The sequence below is a fragment of the Cupressus sempervirens genome, chromosome 2, assembly GCF_028749045.1.
Source record: "Cupressus sempervirens isolate cs-2001-9-10 chromosome 2, ASM2874904v1, whole genome shotgun sequence".
Classification (NCBI taxonomy): Eukaryota; Viridiplantae; Streptophyta; class Pinopsida; order Cupressales; family Cupressaceae; genus Cupressus; species Cupressus sempervirens.
Window position 1 is genome coordinate 682,471,362 of NC_143119.1, and position 16,872 is coordinate 682,488,233.

Genomic DNA, 16,872 nt, shown 5'->3' on the forward strand with positions numbered 1-16,872 from the left:
GGTGTCAAGGAGCTCAGAGTAGCACTTGATGCGATGAAAGCACATAAGGCTAAGTCGGTAGCTACAAAGAAAATCTGATGGGAGTGGAAACATTACAGCTCTTGCCCCATAATTGTTCTTCTAATTAATTTTGACATGTGTCTCTCCCCTTTTTGTTACGTCTTGGCATTCCTCTTGAATGTTTGGTAAAATCTTGTAACAGCCCCAATTTAAAGGGCCTATATATGTAATTTTGAAAATCAATAGAAGGATAGGTGAAATTTTGGTGTGAATCCACCCCTGTTACTAAGATAATTGAGTGAGACTCTGAATTTTCTCTGAAAATTTGTTGTTCATTTAGATTGCATATTTTCTTTTGTTTATGGAAATGGAATACTATTGATGGTGAAGCTATTAAATTATGGTAATCTAAGTGTTATTGTTATCTTAGGAGTTCGGGTAATTTGAGTGTTGTTGTCATCTTCAATTCTATATCTCTTTCCTCTATTGTTGTTAGCTTATGTTTAATTTAGCCATGTATGTAGAATGTTGTTTAAAGTAGATGCGTGTTAGAGATTAGTTTAGGAGGTTATGGAAAGGGGTTTATTGTATACATGGTTGTGGGTGCTTTAAACTATCAAATTCATTCTCTTGCCTAAGTTTCATGTGGCTACAGGTGACTCGGAAATTACCTCTTGTGTTCTCTGGTTAAGAGCACTGGTAAAGTTAGAAGTAGGATCTTTAAAGACAAAATTCATTGAAAATCTTTGCTAGGGGACCTATACCCTTTCAATTCAGTGGGTGGTGATAGGGTCAATACACCAACCCATCTATTGGCTATAGTTTGTCTCTCAAACCAATTTGGGCATAAAAAGTCAAAGCTAATCAAAATCTAGAGAGGAACAAACTGTCAACCAACAATGTGCAAGTACTTCATCTTACTCATATGTGCAGTAAAAATTTTTAAAAAACCTCTTGAATGAGACCATCAAAGAAAATAAGCTCATTTATTGCATGTTTGTTTCATCCAAAAACCATACATTCATGCTTGCATATATTCCATTCATACCTTGCATAATACTGCCACATGACTTAAAACCCCGTGACAGTGGTTGCTTGCATGTGCATGCACATTTACATATGATGAAAACACAAAATCTCTTTATAAGTAGACATCTTTCCATGCATTTCCATACAATATCCATGATGTCCACATATGTTTTCACATTCCAAAAACCCGTTTTAGGGTTTTTCACCATAACAACACATGTTTTTTCGATTAAACATTTGTCTCCATTCGTTGTCCCACAAGTTTCCAGCCATACTCCATATGCAATATCCCCAAAAAACCCAAATTCAAAGAGCTGGTTTTATGCATGTAAAGAAGAAAGAAGGACACGAAGCAAAGTATGATCACATAATGGAGCTTACAAGGAGGTGAAAAAATGATTACAACCATACAACACTTGCAAGACAAAAATGGTCAACGGAAAAATCAAGGATGCATATTCATCTTCCAATTCAAGATGCTTCCACCATCATTCACAAAGCATTCCTGTAGCAGCATGAAGACTGAAAAGGATGATGTAATAGAAGTTATGTCCTGCCAAGCGCTTAGAGTATTTTTATCATGTATTTGCAATTTGTATTGACATAATACATGTAATGGAAAAACAAGACGTAATTGCATGTGATAGTATCACCTGCAAAGTTGTAACATATAATGAAGTTGCAATCGCATTATGCAAGCAACTTTCAGTAAGTGAAAGATATTTACAAGTTTGTTTTTGAATAAGTCAAGGTGGTTGATGGTTTCCCCCTTTCTCTCTGCCTTTCTCTCTCTTCTTTTCCTATACAAATGAGGTTTTCACAAGCTATCTCTGAGGATCAGAGGCAAGAGTCTCCAAAGGAAATGGTGGAACAACCCTTGAAGAATAATGTTAGAATGGAGGTTGATGATTGTGGAAAGGAGGTTTTGCAGAGTAATCGGGCTGCCACCCAATTAGAATGGAGAAAAAAAATTCAATAGAAAATCAATCCCAACAAGATGTAGAAGGCTTAAATGATCAAGCCCAAGATTTAAGGATGTTTTCAAAGGATTGGCAAAATGAAGTTGCTTGTTTGGAAAAGGTGTGCCATATTCTTAAAGACAAGAAGTGAAGGAATGCAAAACAGCAATTGTTTGATATGACTCTCTATTCTCATACAAAGTGAGGCAAAGATTGTAAAATTTGATTCCAGTCTCATAAATGATCTTCTTATTGTGCCTTTGTTGGGGATGGCGTTTTATTGATGTATCCACTCTTGGTTCGGGCCAGATTCTCACATAATCTATATTTAATAAAATCATATCTATTACAGATAAAAAAAACATTATAAACCTTATAATACCCCCTTTAAACACTTGACGCCAAATCCACTTTTTTTGAGTTTACTAAAAAACATTAATATATTCGTTTTCCAAAGTCCCACGTTGAGTATGGATAATGAATAAATAGGCCCCCACATTATGATGTTCATTTAATGCACTTTTAAAGTCAATTGGCCCCATTTCAATAAAAACTTTACATTATAACTTTTAATAATTAATTCTAATAAAGATTTCTTCATTAATATTTTATACCTTAAACTTGAGCCAAAAAACTTAATCCATTTCATCAACTAACAAACTCTGCTAATATCATGTCCAAGGGCACTGTCAAATATAGCAACATGGGCATAATTGACTTGCTATAAATAGTATGCCTCTTAATGAAAGCTTTGTCAACAATACCAAATCTCAACTCTGCCACCAACCTATTCTAGAGCCCTGCTATGGATAGAAAGCCTGACTTTTCCAAAACAGACACTTATAAAAAATAGTAAGTATGCCAGACTGTCTCAAACAAAGAGCAATCCTGAATATCTGTGACCTGTGGCATGGGATTTAGCCTCTAGTTCTGCCAACTGAGACTCCCTATCCCTCTCACTTAGCCTATAAGGATCACATAGACTAATCCTCACTACATCCCAAGGTGAGCTAAAATGGGGACATTAGAAGCAACCTGAATTTATTTCAACAATATTATATCCTTGGCAGTGATTGAGATTACTGCAAAAGAACACTAAAGACTATTAAGAGTTGCGCATTCAAAAAAAAATTCAATGTGGATATCTTTCGGTGCATTTACATTTTTTTTTCTAAACATAGGTATGATATTAATGTATAAAAGGGTGATTCAATCTGAAGGAAGCCTGTGAAGAATATAGGGCAACATCTTGTCACATATCATAAGCATTATTGATCAATATATTGTCAAAGCCGATCAGGGTTGAATAATTAATTAAATCTAAAGTCAAAGGCAATGTTTGGTCATTGAAGATAATAGTTATCATGGCACTCAAAATAATAATGTGATTGGTGACGGAGACAGGGTGGCTTTTGGAGTCTGAAGTTGAAACCTTTATGCTGGTAGAGGATGTCTTTGGGGATGAGTTTCTAGTTTGACCACCAAACATCACCCAAGTTGGTCTAAGGTTTAGGCTGGCTGCCAAACGTCGTCCGGGTTGGCATCAGATTTAGTCAATTCATCTATGAGAATGGTGTGGGCTTCTTCGGTGTATTCAGCTAAAGGAAACATTCTACAGAAGTAAACAAGGGGTTTAATATATCATAGTTGGCTGCAGATAACCTTAGGCGTGAAGATAAGCAAGGTTGCTGCAATGTTTCTGAATTTCTGAGTATTTGAGCCTGCGCATATAGATTCCTGCTACGTGTTGCTGAATTTGTTATGGGTAGAACACTTGTTCTACACTAGTGTGACCTTTACCGAAGACCGTGGCTAATCTGGGCAGAGAATTTCCAGTTCAGGCAACGTAAAGCTACAGCAGAAAATTCCAAGTCATTCTAAGCTACAATTACATATCTACAAGGCCCTGCACTTAGGTATTTATGAATGCTAAATGCAATCCTGCTTAGAGATTTCATTCTGTTACAATGTAATTCTGATATCAAATTGTAATCTGCTTGCTGGTACAAGAAATTGTTATTGCTGACTGAAATTCTCTGTTATAAGATTAAGTTATTGTAGCTTAAGATTTTATGTTTGGAATGTATATGTCAGTGCTCTAAAAAATGCCAAAGTATAAAGTTATCAGTAAACACGTTGAATTGAAATTTGATCAATCAGACTAAAATGTTCAGGGAGAAATAAGGGACAAATGCAAACTGAAACTATAAATAGATACAAGGAAATTATTCGATATAATGTCTATTTGAACTTTCAGGAAAACAAGAGATTTTTCCCAGTCATCGTGTAGCCAAGCCTCTGCTAGGGTTTTACCCTAAGCCTGTGGATTGGGCCCATATACATACAAATGTAGAAGGCCAAATCTGCAAGCCATTAGTGAACACGGCCAACAGTAAATAAAAAGGTAATTTTATAGAGCATGCAAACATTTAAAAAATTTAAAAGTAAACACAAGTAACCCTAAAATGAGACTTCTAGTTCTAAGTAGCAATACACAAAACACACTTGAGAGTTACTGGAAGTAACCTTGGTACTCTTTGCGGTTTGAGTGAAACAACTAATAGGATTGATGCTCTCCATAAAGAGGAACATTACAATTAATATAAATTTTCCCTGTGCAGTTGCACTGATATAAACCATTTTAATATATCTTTAGTATTTGATGATTGAAAGTGAACTATCAATTATAAGCTGTATTTTATATTAATTTTAAACATTTTGTGCAGAGTATAGTTATTTTTCTATATATTTAATATCACACACATATGTATTATATTAGCACAAGCCAAATGCAACCATTCCAAAGATGGCAAAAAGTTAGACCAACTGCCAAATCTAAACAGCATTATGGTGCACCTTTTTCCTATAAAAAGCCACTCCATGTACATTGAATGGAATCTTACGAGCACGGAAAAACGACTGGAACAGCTTTCCTGAAACCTGCCAAATTAAAAGAAAATATTGTTTTCATATTGAACTTGAAAAAGTATATGCTTCTGACCTAATACATAGTACAAACAGCTCAACGATACAGGACAAACATCCAACCAAACACTTTACCATCAGCTAAGGATAAAGCATCAATTAACTAGATAAATAGAAACATAAACAGTAACATCTTGATAAAAATAGAATGAACGGTCAACTGAATTGTTAGTTCCAAAAGAAGACAAATTACCTGCCGACGGTATAAGATAGCAATATTGTCAAAACAATATTCATTTCTAGTATTCCCGGATGTTTCCATCAATATTTTATCAACAACAAATGCACATTGCGCATCCTCAGTTCGGCACTCCTTTATCAAGATCTATGCAAAAGAAAGGTAGAATGCACAAAACTCCATGGATCAAAACGAAATGCTTACATAGACAACAAATGAAAAATTTAATTCCGTGATAGACTCCTAGAAGTGTGTTGGATGCTTGGGGATACCTTGTCACCAGAAATATTATCTGTAAATACATGTTTGGACGAGCAGCGTTTCACATTGTTCTTGATAAGAGAGGATGCAGCCTCAACAATACAGCGTGTTGAACGATAATTCTGATGCAGCCTGACCTGTATAAACCAAAATCATAAATATTTATAGAACTTATGGTTTTGGGCTGAATAAGCCACATAGATGGGAAAGAAACTAAACTGAATTCATAATTGTTTTGCTGCCTGAACCTTACAAAGAAATTTCTGCAATTATTTGACAACTAATAATTATAATACCTCCTTGAGAAAAGGGAAGTCTTTGCGAAAAGAATCAAATCCAGATATATCAGCTCCATTAAAGCTGAAAATTGACTGCATTCAACATAAATAAATAAACTATTACATCACTTCAACGTGTTTTATTGTTTTTCAAGAAAAAAGATTGTTCATAGCCTATAGGAAAACAGAAATGTTAATATGAAATGATCTAAAACTCAACCACATCACAATGAATCCAAACACTTGTAGCTGAATTTACCTGGTCATCATCTCCAACAACGGTAATACGGTTATGGGAAGAAAGTAACTTCAAGAAACGGTACTGCATGCTGCTTGTATCCTGAAACTCATCCACCAAAATGGCTGTCCATGATTTAAGACATTCGTCTAATACTGTCCAGAGAACAGAACATGACAGAATGTCAATATATAGACAAGCAATTGTGACAATTGTGACAACCAACGATCTATACCCTTCAGAATGATCAGTAGCATTAAGATAAATGCGCTTTTAGTATCAATTACTTAAATCATAAGTAATTGAGATCCTGAATTATCACACATTAATGGGACACGAGTCCAAATTTAAGATCAATATAACTCAAGCAAAAAATCACTTCCAATAGTCCTTAAATTACTGGGTGGTTAGGGTTCGGATACTTACATTCATAAACAAAAACAAAACAGAATATATGCGTGCGTGTGTGTACACACACTCCACCTTTATTAAATCCAAATTTTACATTCTCAATATATCTATATTTAAGATCAAAACGTTGAACTTGAAAGGCCATTCTAAATAAACAAATAGCATAGCCATATTTTATAATTTTATAGTTCAACTTCAATCCCCTATAAATAATAATAAAACATATGCTTAAGCAAATTAAAATTTTAAATATATATCATACTTTTCTATAAAAGCATCTCTTTAAACCAATTGAAGCTCCAAATTCCCATTATATGATGATAAATAAATTAATAGATATATATCTATTCTCTAATAAAAACATACATTTACCATTTAACTTCAGAGTATCAAAATACAAAATAGAATCAAAATAAATGCATTGGTAACACGACAATGAGGAGTAGAGCAATGAATATTGATGAATCAGGGCCCTTAAGTTTTCTAAAGAACAATGGTGACACTTTATGACATCGTAGTTGAGAGTGAAATCTCCATCTCAAGTTACATCTTGGCAAACCTTAATGTTGACCATATGTAGGTCACCATCATCAAAATTTCAGGGATTAGCCTCTTATTGTGATCCTCGTAGGCTAATATGGTGGTTAGAGGGTTTTATTGGGGATTGGCACTTTATGATGGGGCATAATTTCATATTATAATATTATAATAAAGTGAAAATACTATAATTTTGTATTATAATATTATAATAAAGTGAAAAATATAAGAATATCTTTTATCCCACTTTGAGGAGAAAGTAAGTGAGCTCCCACAAGGAAAGAATAAAGGGGGCATGAAAGGCTCTTCTCTTATCATCCGATTATTGTCATTTACATTTGATGACTTGTGCCGAGCCAAGGTTTTTAAAATTTTCCGCTAGAGAACGGAGTTCTTTTGTGTGCCTCCATTTGAGCTGGTGAAATACGAGGACATCATACAGGTGTTTTATTCGAGCATATTGGTGAAAGACCCTTCAAGGGGCTGCAATTGTTGGAGAAGACAAATCAGTCTTTTCATTGTGTCAAATTTGTGGCCTGGGGCCAGATTCGTGGAGTAAGATTGAAGGAATAAGTTGGATGTTGTTACAGTAACTTGCTACAGTATCGCAGCTACAGTAACGCTGCTATAGTGATCTGCTACAGTAATTCGCTACAGTGTTGTTGCTGCTACAGGAACTCATTACAGTAAAAATCCAGATTCTCTTGAGCAGTTTCCAAATTCCTATCCATTTCATTTTGCATTGCATGGAGGATAGATTTGAATATCTTAAGGAATGTGTAACAATTTAGAAATCATTTGTGATTTGATTTATATCAGAGTTTTGCATCAGAATTTGTTGCCTTAATGTCTTATTGATGTAGATGCATATTTTCTCATTTATTGTCAATGCTCTATGTTTCAATTAAAATACAAAAGCATTTGTTGTTGGTTGTTTGGAGTTTTGAAAGCGTATCAATTAAAGTTTGGCATTTATATATACCCCTTGTGTGCAAAGTGTTTGAAAAAATTCTCAAGTTAGTAATCAGGAAATAAAAATCAGAATTGCATGCGATATTACAGTTTTATCAGAGCTTGCTTGCAAAGTGTTTGACGAAATGTCAAACAAGTGAACTACAGAAGAAATTGGTGTTTGATGAAGTTATAACCGGTTGGGGTTATTATAGTGGTATCAAAGTGGTTTCCTGCCATCCTGTGTGGTGGAAAAGTTATTATATTTTCAGATTTGTTGTTACATATGGAGTGAGCAGCACTCTAACATTTTCTAGCGATGGACAAACATATGGGGACTCACGGTTCTAAAAGTCGATGGAATAATGATGAAGTCAGCACAAAAATGAATGCTTTGCAGGAAAGTGTGGAGAAACTTAAGCTTCATCAACAGAGGTTGGCAAAGAGCTAGTCGGATCTAGAGACAGTTGAGAGGGCAGTGAGGTATATGGTTTTTGCCTTTAGAAGGCCAAGATTGAGATTGCAAGGAAGCTTGACTTTTCCCCAACATGTCTCCATGATGCAGATGTACTTGTATTGACTACGACACCAACCAGTCCTATCCACAATGCTAATGATGTGCTTATTTCACAGGGACATGTGGATGTGTTATTGCCCTTAGTGGATAACAACACTAAGCTTCAGCAGGTTGAGGCTCCCAGAGTAGTCTCTACGGTTTTTTGGGCACGTGTGGCTACAGTATACAAAGTGTATTTGTGTCGAATTCGTATATGTATCCAATGCAGATATGGGGACACACATTAAGGGAGGGGCAAAGTATATCTGGCAGCTCATTATTTCCTTCAAACTACTATTCTGATTTTATTCAAAAGTATAAAACACATCTGTTAGAAAACATTTTTTTTTTTTGTTAATGATCGCTACATGGCATTAGTGCTTTGTGAGTCCTGTCAAAAAGATTTATTTCAATTATACACTTCAAAACAGCATAAAATGCTTATGCTTATAACTCAATCATCACAACAAATGATATGAACAATCTACCTTCTTTGTGATCAGTAAGAAGTTTCACTGCACAACTGATGAAATCATGGTAATCCAGAGCATTACAAGCTGTCAATATAGCATTGTAATGTCTGAAAATAGAAGCCTGTTTCAATCAAATTGCAATTAAAATAGGAACACTATGAAATACTTTGTAATCTAATCCAAGAAAATCTGAAAATCATAAACCAAACTTTAAGAAGACTTACCCCTGTCTTGTCACCCATCACCTCATAGTCTTCGGGATTTCTACCAGCAGCTTTGGCCTTAATGGATTATAAACCAGAGAGCACCATGGATTAGAATTTTAAAGGCTCAGAATGAATTGGTAAATTACATGACGGAGATATTCAATAGTGAATGTATAGAAAGTGCTTAACTCACTTGACACGGTATATCAACAAAATCAAATTTGAAGAAATTAAAAGGTTTGACTGATTGCTAAGATGAATTAAAAACATAATAAACCCCAGCACGCAGCTAACACACATCTGATGCCAAGGAAAAATCAATTTCTATAAAGTATCACTAATACTTCAGTCTCAGCAAATCTTACTTTTTAGAATATCAATGAATTTTAGCTTGAGATACCCCAAAGATGAAAATGTTGGCATCATCTTCATAACTTAAAACAAAGCAAATGTGTGAGCACAGTTTAATTTAAAATATGAACATCATGAACATATAACTTGTTAGTGTTACTTTTTCTATAGAGTGTTACAATGTTTGGTTTATGTCTTGCTGATTTAAAGAGAGGAAGACTCAAAATTTTGTTTAAAGTTCTCTTTTACAGCTAGTTTTATAGCTCTAATTTGGTATGAAAGAATATGCCTGCTGTGACTAGATTGTTTCATATGCTATTCATTTGAGTTTTAGGAGCAATACAAATTTGATATAATGCTACAACAATGCCTCACATGATACAGATCCCTATATGCAATCTAAATAAAATGCAAAGATAACCTGCATGTGCCACAGAGAAAGATCCCTGTTCCATACATATAACAAAGATTCAATGAATCATTACAAGGTTTTCAATCAAGCATGATCTATAGATTGCCCTGGGCTCAACTATATCCCAATGTGGTCTACAACATTGGACAACCAGAATGTTCCCAAAACAAAATGACCCACTTTATACCTCCAATAGCCCTTTCCACACTCTAGGCATACAACTTTCCTTAGCACCTATAAATTTCCAAAATATGCATACAAGAACCCTCAGAACTAGAAATAAACACTTCCAATTTTAGGTTTCAGATCTCTTTCGGATTCAAAAAGCTTAGCTTCTTGAGTACAAAACAGGCAACCAGTCACAAAAGAAATCATGACTTAGCTATGAACTCACCTGCGTAACAAATTGTTGCCACTTTTTTGATTTGTATTTCATTGATTCTAGATTTCTTTTCACATCAATGCACATGCCCTGGTTAACACTCTCTGTGACTTGGTTTGTTTGATCCTCAATTGTAAATAATCGGACAGCCTCAATAACTGCATTTCTTTGTTGGCTGTGACCATATATCAGGAAATCAGATGTGCGTCCAAGCCTGTTGCAATTACAAAGATGTGAGAGAGAAATAATATCTGCATATTAATTAGAAAACAATTAGTACTGAGTTTTATGAGCAAAATCTTGAGCTCACTAAAAATTGATAAATAAAAAGGTTCTCATTTGAACCAACTCGCGTCAAGTATGCATTAAATCCCAGTAACAACCAATGACACATTAATGAGATTGTTCTCGGCTTACGAAGATAGCCAAGGCAACAGAAAGCAAAACCACAAGTTCAAAACTGAACTAACATGATAAAAGGAAAAAATGAGAGAATTTATAAAGCAAACAAGATTTACATGTCAAAACTTACAACTAAGAAAGCAAAGACCTATAAAGTCATTACCATCTTTTTCTAGCATCTAATTTCAAAATGAAATCAACTAATAAAAGCACCCTAAAAAATTCTTGTATATTTCCCATCTGATTGTGATTTATAGCAGCTATACTTTGAAAGGGAGGTGATCAACTTTGCGTGAGAATATTACTTATAGATCCGCTTATTTTGTAACAGCAAACAGAAAAAATAACAGACAACTTCAATCTACAACATATACACTGCTGAACAAATCTTCTGGTAGGCTACCAGCCTGCTACACATCTACGGATGAATATGTCCTTTAGCTCTATCCCCATGTTTAAAAGATCTTGCCAATTCATTTTCTTCCAGAAAAGTGTTGAGCAATTAGGTTCAAAGATAGTAAAAATGTATTCAAAACTGTTACAACAGTGCATCTCAAGGCAGAGCGCTCATTCTTCATCTAAGAGCAGAAATTCAAACAATCAACAGTAGTGACAGATTTTGGATATTAGTCAAACCTCAAAACTGATTTAGAATACAACATAGATCTTTTATATCTACCATTACTGCCGCTGTTTATCAAATTCAAAGCATTAGCAGAGACATAGTCAGTCAATTTATGTTCTAACTAGAAACCCAAAAAAATAACCTAAATGCATGGATATGTCAAGGATACGAAACTCCCAAATTACCTTACTTCATGGTAGGGACAAGGTAAATATAGATATGTGTCCTGAACAACCTTTTTTCAGAACAGATTGGAGCCTGTGAAGCACAATGGTCACAGTAAATATGCCAAAGACAAATAGCTCATAGCCCCAAACTCAGCACTGATGGCAAAAAGTGAGACCATTGGTTATCCAAGTACACATGAAGGCATTTTATGAGTTGCAAAAAAAAATTAATCGAAAATCAGCTTTTCAAAGCAAGCATGGTGACAACAAAATGTCAAAGTCGCAAACTCACAAGTTTTCTCCACGTCCACATCTTCTCCAACATCTTTCAACTTATAATTAACAAATGCAACCTTAAGTATGTTGACTAGAATCCAATTCCACAGTGCACATGTTTAGCCTTGCTAAAATTTGTTAGATCGTACAAACTCTGTTTACTCACATTCTATTCATGGGTTAGCACAAGCCTAGCATAAAAAAAAAATTCAATTTGCAATATTTGTTAATGGATAAGCTTTGTACATGCAGCCAAAATAAAATTCTTCTGTAAGAATCAGGTGTTGGTGTTGAAATCAGACAGAGCCTGTCAAATTCCCCACAATCTGTCTCTCTCACGATTCATCCACACACACCAATTCTCAAAGAATTTAAAAATGTTTGACACAAACACAATAAAACAAACACCATTACTGCAATGTCAAGCACGCCATAAGTCAACAAAACAAATTGTAAAACAATGCCCTGCTATATAGATAACAAGGAGGAGATCAAGGTGGAAAAATTACCCTAGTTCAAACTGTTAAAGTTTGATCAGATTTATATGTTATCGGATTTTAATGTTGCTGAGAAATGTTATATTGGACTGCTGTATCTTTGCTTTGCACTTATTGATTCTGTATATATATAATAGTGTGGAGACATGTCTCTCGTAGAGACATGTCTCATGACCAATCACTAACTAATCAATATATTAATTGAAATGCATGTCGCTAACCGATACCCATTATCGATTCAAGTTATAATTAATATCAACGTTTATGGTTAATATTAACAGCATTATTAATATCAACAGCATGATTAACAATTGTTATATCAATCTCAATCATGTGTGTGTGTGTGTGTGTATAAAATACACATATACAATATTTTATATATATATATATATATAAAATATTGTATATGTGTATTTTATACACACACACACACACACACACACACACACATGATTGCTAATTTACTAATTATTAATCATGTATTGTGATAATCATTATCGTAACAGTATACAGAAGAAGGATAGTAATCAAATGCTCAAGGCCACCTATACATATGATTTGATCGACAAAAATAATCCGACCAAAGCTACAAATCATTAACAAAAACCAGTTAAAGAATGACTACGAGAACAATCATCCAAAATGAAGACTAAAATAGCAACGCATATTCAATCTAGACTAACCTCGATTATAGGTACTTGAAAAGTTATCCAGAATTTCATTATTTCCATCATAGTTCCAGGACTCTCCGAGCCCTAATGAGTTCTGAGTCAAGTGACCCTGGATGAGTCCTAGGGCCCAAGACTCTCGAGAAACTTGGCCTAGGCAAGCAGAGTCCTACCAAGTTTTTGCCAAGTCCCGAGTTGGGTCATCCTTCCCGAGTCCAACTCTGGGAACTGTGATTTGGATAGACAAGAAAAATGAGAAATTAACTAAGTGGTTCCTAAAACTAGAACTACACTATATGTAATATAGAATACTAGAGTTAGAATGTGAATCAAATTAAATTGATTACACTTAAGTATATCTGCAAAGTTCATCACATTTACTGCAAACCCTGGTTAATGATACATTAGATAATGCCAGGTAATTAACACTTGGTTTAAAGAAAAATGTATGACAACCTTGGAAAATTCCCCAAGAAAACGCTCTAGTGAGTGTACTTTAAGTTCAACCTGTCAGAGACAAAAAATGAAGAAACGGAAAACCTATCTCTGGCTTTGTTTTCTGAAAAAAAATCAAAGATGATGGGCCCTTCTTTTTCTTTGAGCAGGGAAGCCTTTTACTCATAGAAACTTAAGTTATCGGTTTCATTGCTATACTTTATTTGCATTTTTTATGATTTTCTATGCACCTTGGACAGAATTTTAGTTAAATACTTCGAGATGTATCATGCAGATTGATTGAATATATGATGCCAGCCATTTTCTATGTTACATAATCATCCATGAGAAAATACTTTCACATTATTAAAACACAAATAAGTGTGGCAGTTATCTTACTTCTCGGCATGCAAACGGCACAGTTGCAAGCAAAAAGAATGGAATGTGCAGATAGAAAGCTCCTTTGCAATTGATTTTCCCACCACTGTCCCAACCCGCTCCCTCATTTCAGTTGCAGCTGCACTTGTGAAAGTCATCGCAAGTATATTTGTCGGATGTACATGCTGAAGAGTACCTTGGATCAGACTTAAAAACTAATGAAATGCTATGGTACAAAAGTGAGTTGAGGTTAAGCAAACACTTTATGGGTAAATTACAAACCTCTTTTAACAATGTGAGCAGCCGTGCAACCATTGTTGAGGTCTGCATGATTGTTCAGACAAAAAATTATATAAAGGTAAAGCAGGAACCTAGTGCACAATGAAAGAGGCAAATCAAAGGAACTTCAAAATGTACCTTCCCACTTCCTGGCCCTGCTAATATCATCAAAGGTTTTGAAATGTCACTTATAGCAGCCTCTCTTTGTGTGTCATTCAAAGACTGCAAATATGTAGGCAAGGTTTGTAAAGCAGGTACACATGAAAGAGCTGAACTACTTGATTTATCTGGTGAATTCGCTGATGTACTGGATTCATGGACAGACATAATTTCATGTGAAATACTGGCTTTGCAAGTGCATGCAGTTTCATGTACTTCATTAGAAATACCGGCTTCACAAGTGTATGCAGCTTCAATACTTGCATCCACAAGCAACTTTAGCATTTCCAGCTGTGACACATGTGTATCTTTGCTCTCAATTTTAGCACCAGAAGAAATTGCATTCTCTGCATGTGCTGGTCCAAAAGGTGAAGAAGAATTCGAAGATATTTCCGTCAAACTTGAATTGTCAAACTTAAGTTCTGCAGGACAAGCCTTCATTGAAATAAATTTATCTTTATGAGCAGCTTTGGGTACATTAAAACTCAATGAATCAGTAAAACTCGCAGATGAAGCATCAAGCCTCACAGAGGGCATGGTAGCATCACTAACACTTGACATGTCCGGAGACCTGACTGACATAACTTCTTGCTTAAACATTGATCTATTTTTGCAGAGAACATCAATTTCTTCAAATAGAGCAACATCAAATTCTTCGTCAAGAGCATCCAAGAAAGAAATGGAGTTCTCCAAACTAGCTGATTCAGAAGATGCTTCAGAACCTCGCATCCAATTTACATTTTCTTTTTCTGAGAACTCTGATTTAATATCTGATTGAAAAGGCTTGTGACTTTTATTCCCTTCTGAAACACTTGAAATTGCTGCAGAATTATGTGTTTCTTTGGTGAAAGACATAAATTCGGCATTTGGAAGCTTTACAGAATCAGGTTTGAAAATCTGCCCTGAAATCATTGCATTTGCTTGTATTTCTGCAAGAGGAACTCTTGGAGGCCTATTGAGATCATATGAATCGCAAAGCTTAGTCGCATTTGTATTTCTGCAAATGTAATTAACACCAATTGTTAGAAGGTTTCTATATTTATAAAACTATATGATATATCCTACAGTGTAAAACTTGCTTAAACTTGTAAGAATGGTTCCACCTGCAAACACCAATGTTTAAAATAAGTCGGCAAATAATTGATATTCAAAACTAAGGTCAAACTGCTAAGAAATATGTGAAAAGATAGCGCTGCTAGAAATAATTCTAAAATACAGACTTCAAAAGGGAACCATAGCATGTCAGACATGTTAATGTTTTATAGCTTCAGTCGGATAAACAAGAAGATCTTAACATAAAAGTTAACTCGTTGATTATATATACGTATGTGTGTATATATATATATATATATATATATATATATATATATATATTTATCATATAATAAATATTATGAATCAAAGTTTTTATATTTATTGAATTTCAATAACTCCTAAGTGATTAAGCATGTTCACGTGATTGTAATACCACGTATGTAAGATGACATGGTCTAGCCGGGACCCCCACACGCAGAAATAAACATAGAATAAAAGTGCGAACACCGCGAGATAAGTCAAGGTTCTACATACATGGGAAGACCCATTTTTGGATGTCAAATATTATGTCTAGTCAAGACACGTGGACTCCAAGATCCCACGCATAGTTAAAGGTATATTAAACTAACCAAAGTCCAAAGGAAACTGGTCGGTGGCAAGTTCCAAAGGAAGAGTGGGCAGATAGAACATGTTTATTTTGTAATATGGGAATAGTTGAGACAGAGCAGCACTTTGTCAAAGACTGCCTGGCTTACAATGACAACAGATCTGGTTATACACAAATATTGCAGAACAGGGACTTCAACTATTTATTCGAGGAAGATCAAGTGAAGAGAGCAGCGGATTTGATTACCAAACTTCAGAGAAGGAGAGACAAGTTAACCGAAACTTTACAACGGACTAGTTTCGCTCCTGACTCGGGAGGGTGATTGCATGGGTCCCATAGACTACTTTAGTTTCATGGACGTCATTAAAATCTATCATATCATATCATATCAGTCTTTACTCACTTCGGGATTTGGGTGAACATTAAACGCATCTCATGTCACAGCAAATCCCGGAATGATTGTCGTTAACCTGCACCAACTGAGGATGATTTAATATTAAATCATCAATGAATATTTCTGCTAACCTTATCGTTTGATATGATGTCTGAGTATGGATGCTTGTGGTGTCACACCCCTTTCTTAGGTGTCATATATAGATCACGTAAGACCTCCCCTTTGGAAGATATACAAACAGATTGTTATCGGTGATTTAGAAGTCAAGGATACATGTTACCACTATTATATAAAAAACTAAGTTTGAATACTTAGAACACTATGATGGTAGAAGTGTTAGATTTGGAAACACTAAACCATGCTATGTAAAAGGAAAATGATGCATTGCATTAACTGATGGACTTAAATTTTATATACTTCACTCTTTTTATTAATTTTTTATCCTACTTTAATTATTTACACCCTGAACTTTCACTTGAATCCTTTGAATTTTATTTAACTTACTTCTTCATTGCTTGTGTGAATACATCTCTTTTATTAGCTACTCGAACATTATATAATGCATGGGTCTCATTTATTTCATTAGTTTGTACTGTTTTTGTTCTGTGCATGAATTTATGTGCTCTCCCTTGCTGTTCTTATAATCTCTTGAGGAAGGCCCAGTCTGCAATATCTCTACTCCTGCACTTTCTCATTCTGATGATGGATCATGTAGTATGATCCGAAACGTTGATGGTAAAAAA

General features: G+C 34.8%; 1 protein-coding gene across 1 annotated transcript in view; it reads right to left on the bottom strand.

Moving 5' to 3' along the window:
* Positions 1-16,872, bottom strand: part of LOC149575198 (ATP-dependent DNA helicase SRS2-like protein At4g25120) — a 255,426-nt gene that overhangs the window by 204,537 nt on the left and 34,017 nt on the right. Inside the window, exons 3-13 of the mRNA XM_089815031.1 lie at positions 14,073-15,090; positions 13,938-13,979; positions 13,677-13,840; positions 10,220-10,421; positions 9,081-9,137; positions 8,872-8,977; positions 5,950-6,083; positions 5,709-5,783; positions 5,424-5,549; positions 5,167-5,298; positions 4,845-4,928 (exon numbers count right to left, since the gene is read on the bottom strand). Of these exons, the coding sequence (XP_089671157.1) occupies positions 4,845-4,928; positions 5,167-5,298; positions 5,424-5,549; positions 5,709-5,783; positions 5,950-6,083; positions 8,872-8,977; positions 9,081-9,137; positions 10,220-10,421; positions 13,677-13,840; positions 13,938-13,979; positions 14,073-15,090 (2,140 nt within the window). The remainder of the gene's footprint in view (positions 1-4,844; positions 4,929-5,166; positions 5,299-5,423; positions 5,550-5,708; positions 5,784-5,949; positions 6,084-8,871; positions 8,978-9,080; positions 9,138-10,219; positions 10,422-13,676; positions 13,841-13,937; positions 13,980-14,072; positions 15,091-16,872) is intronic.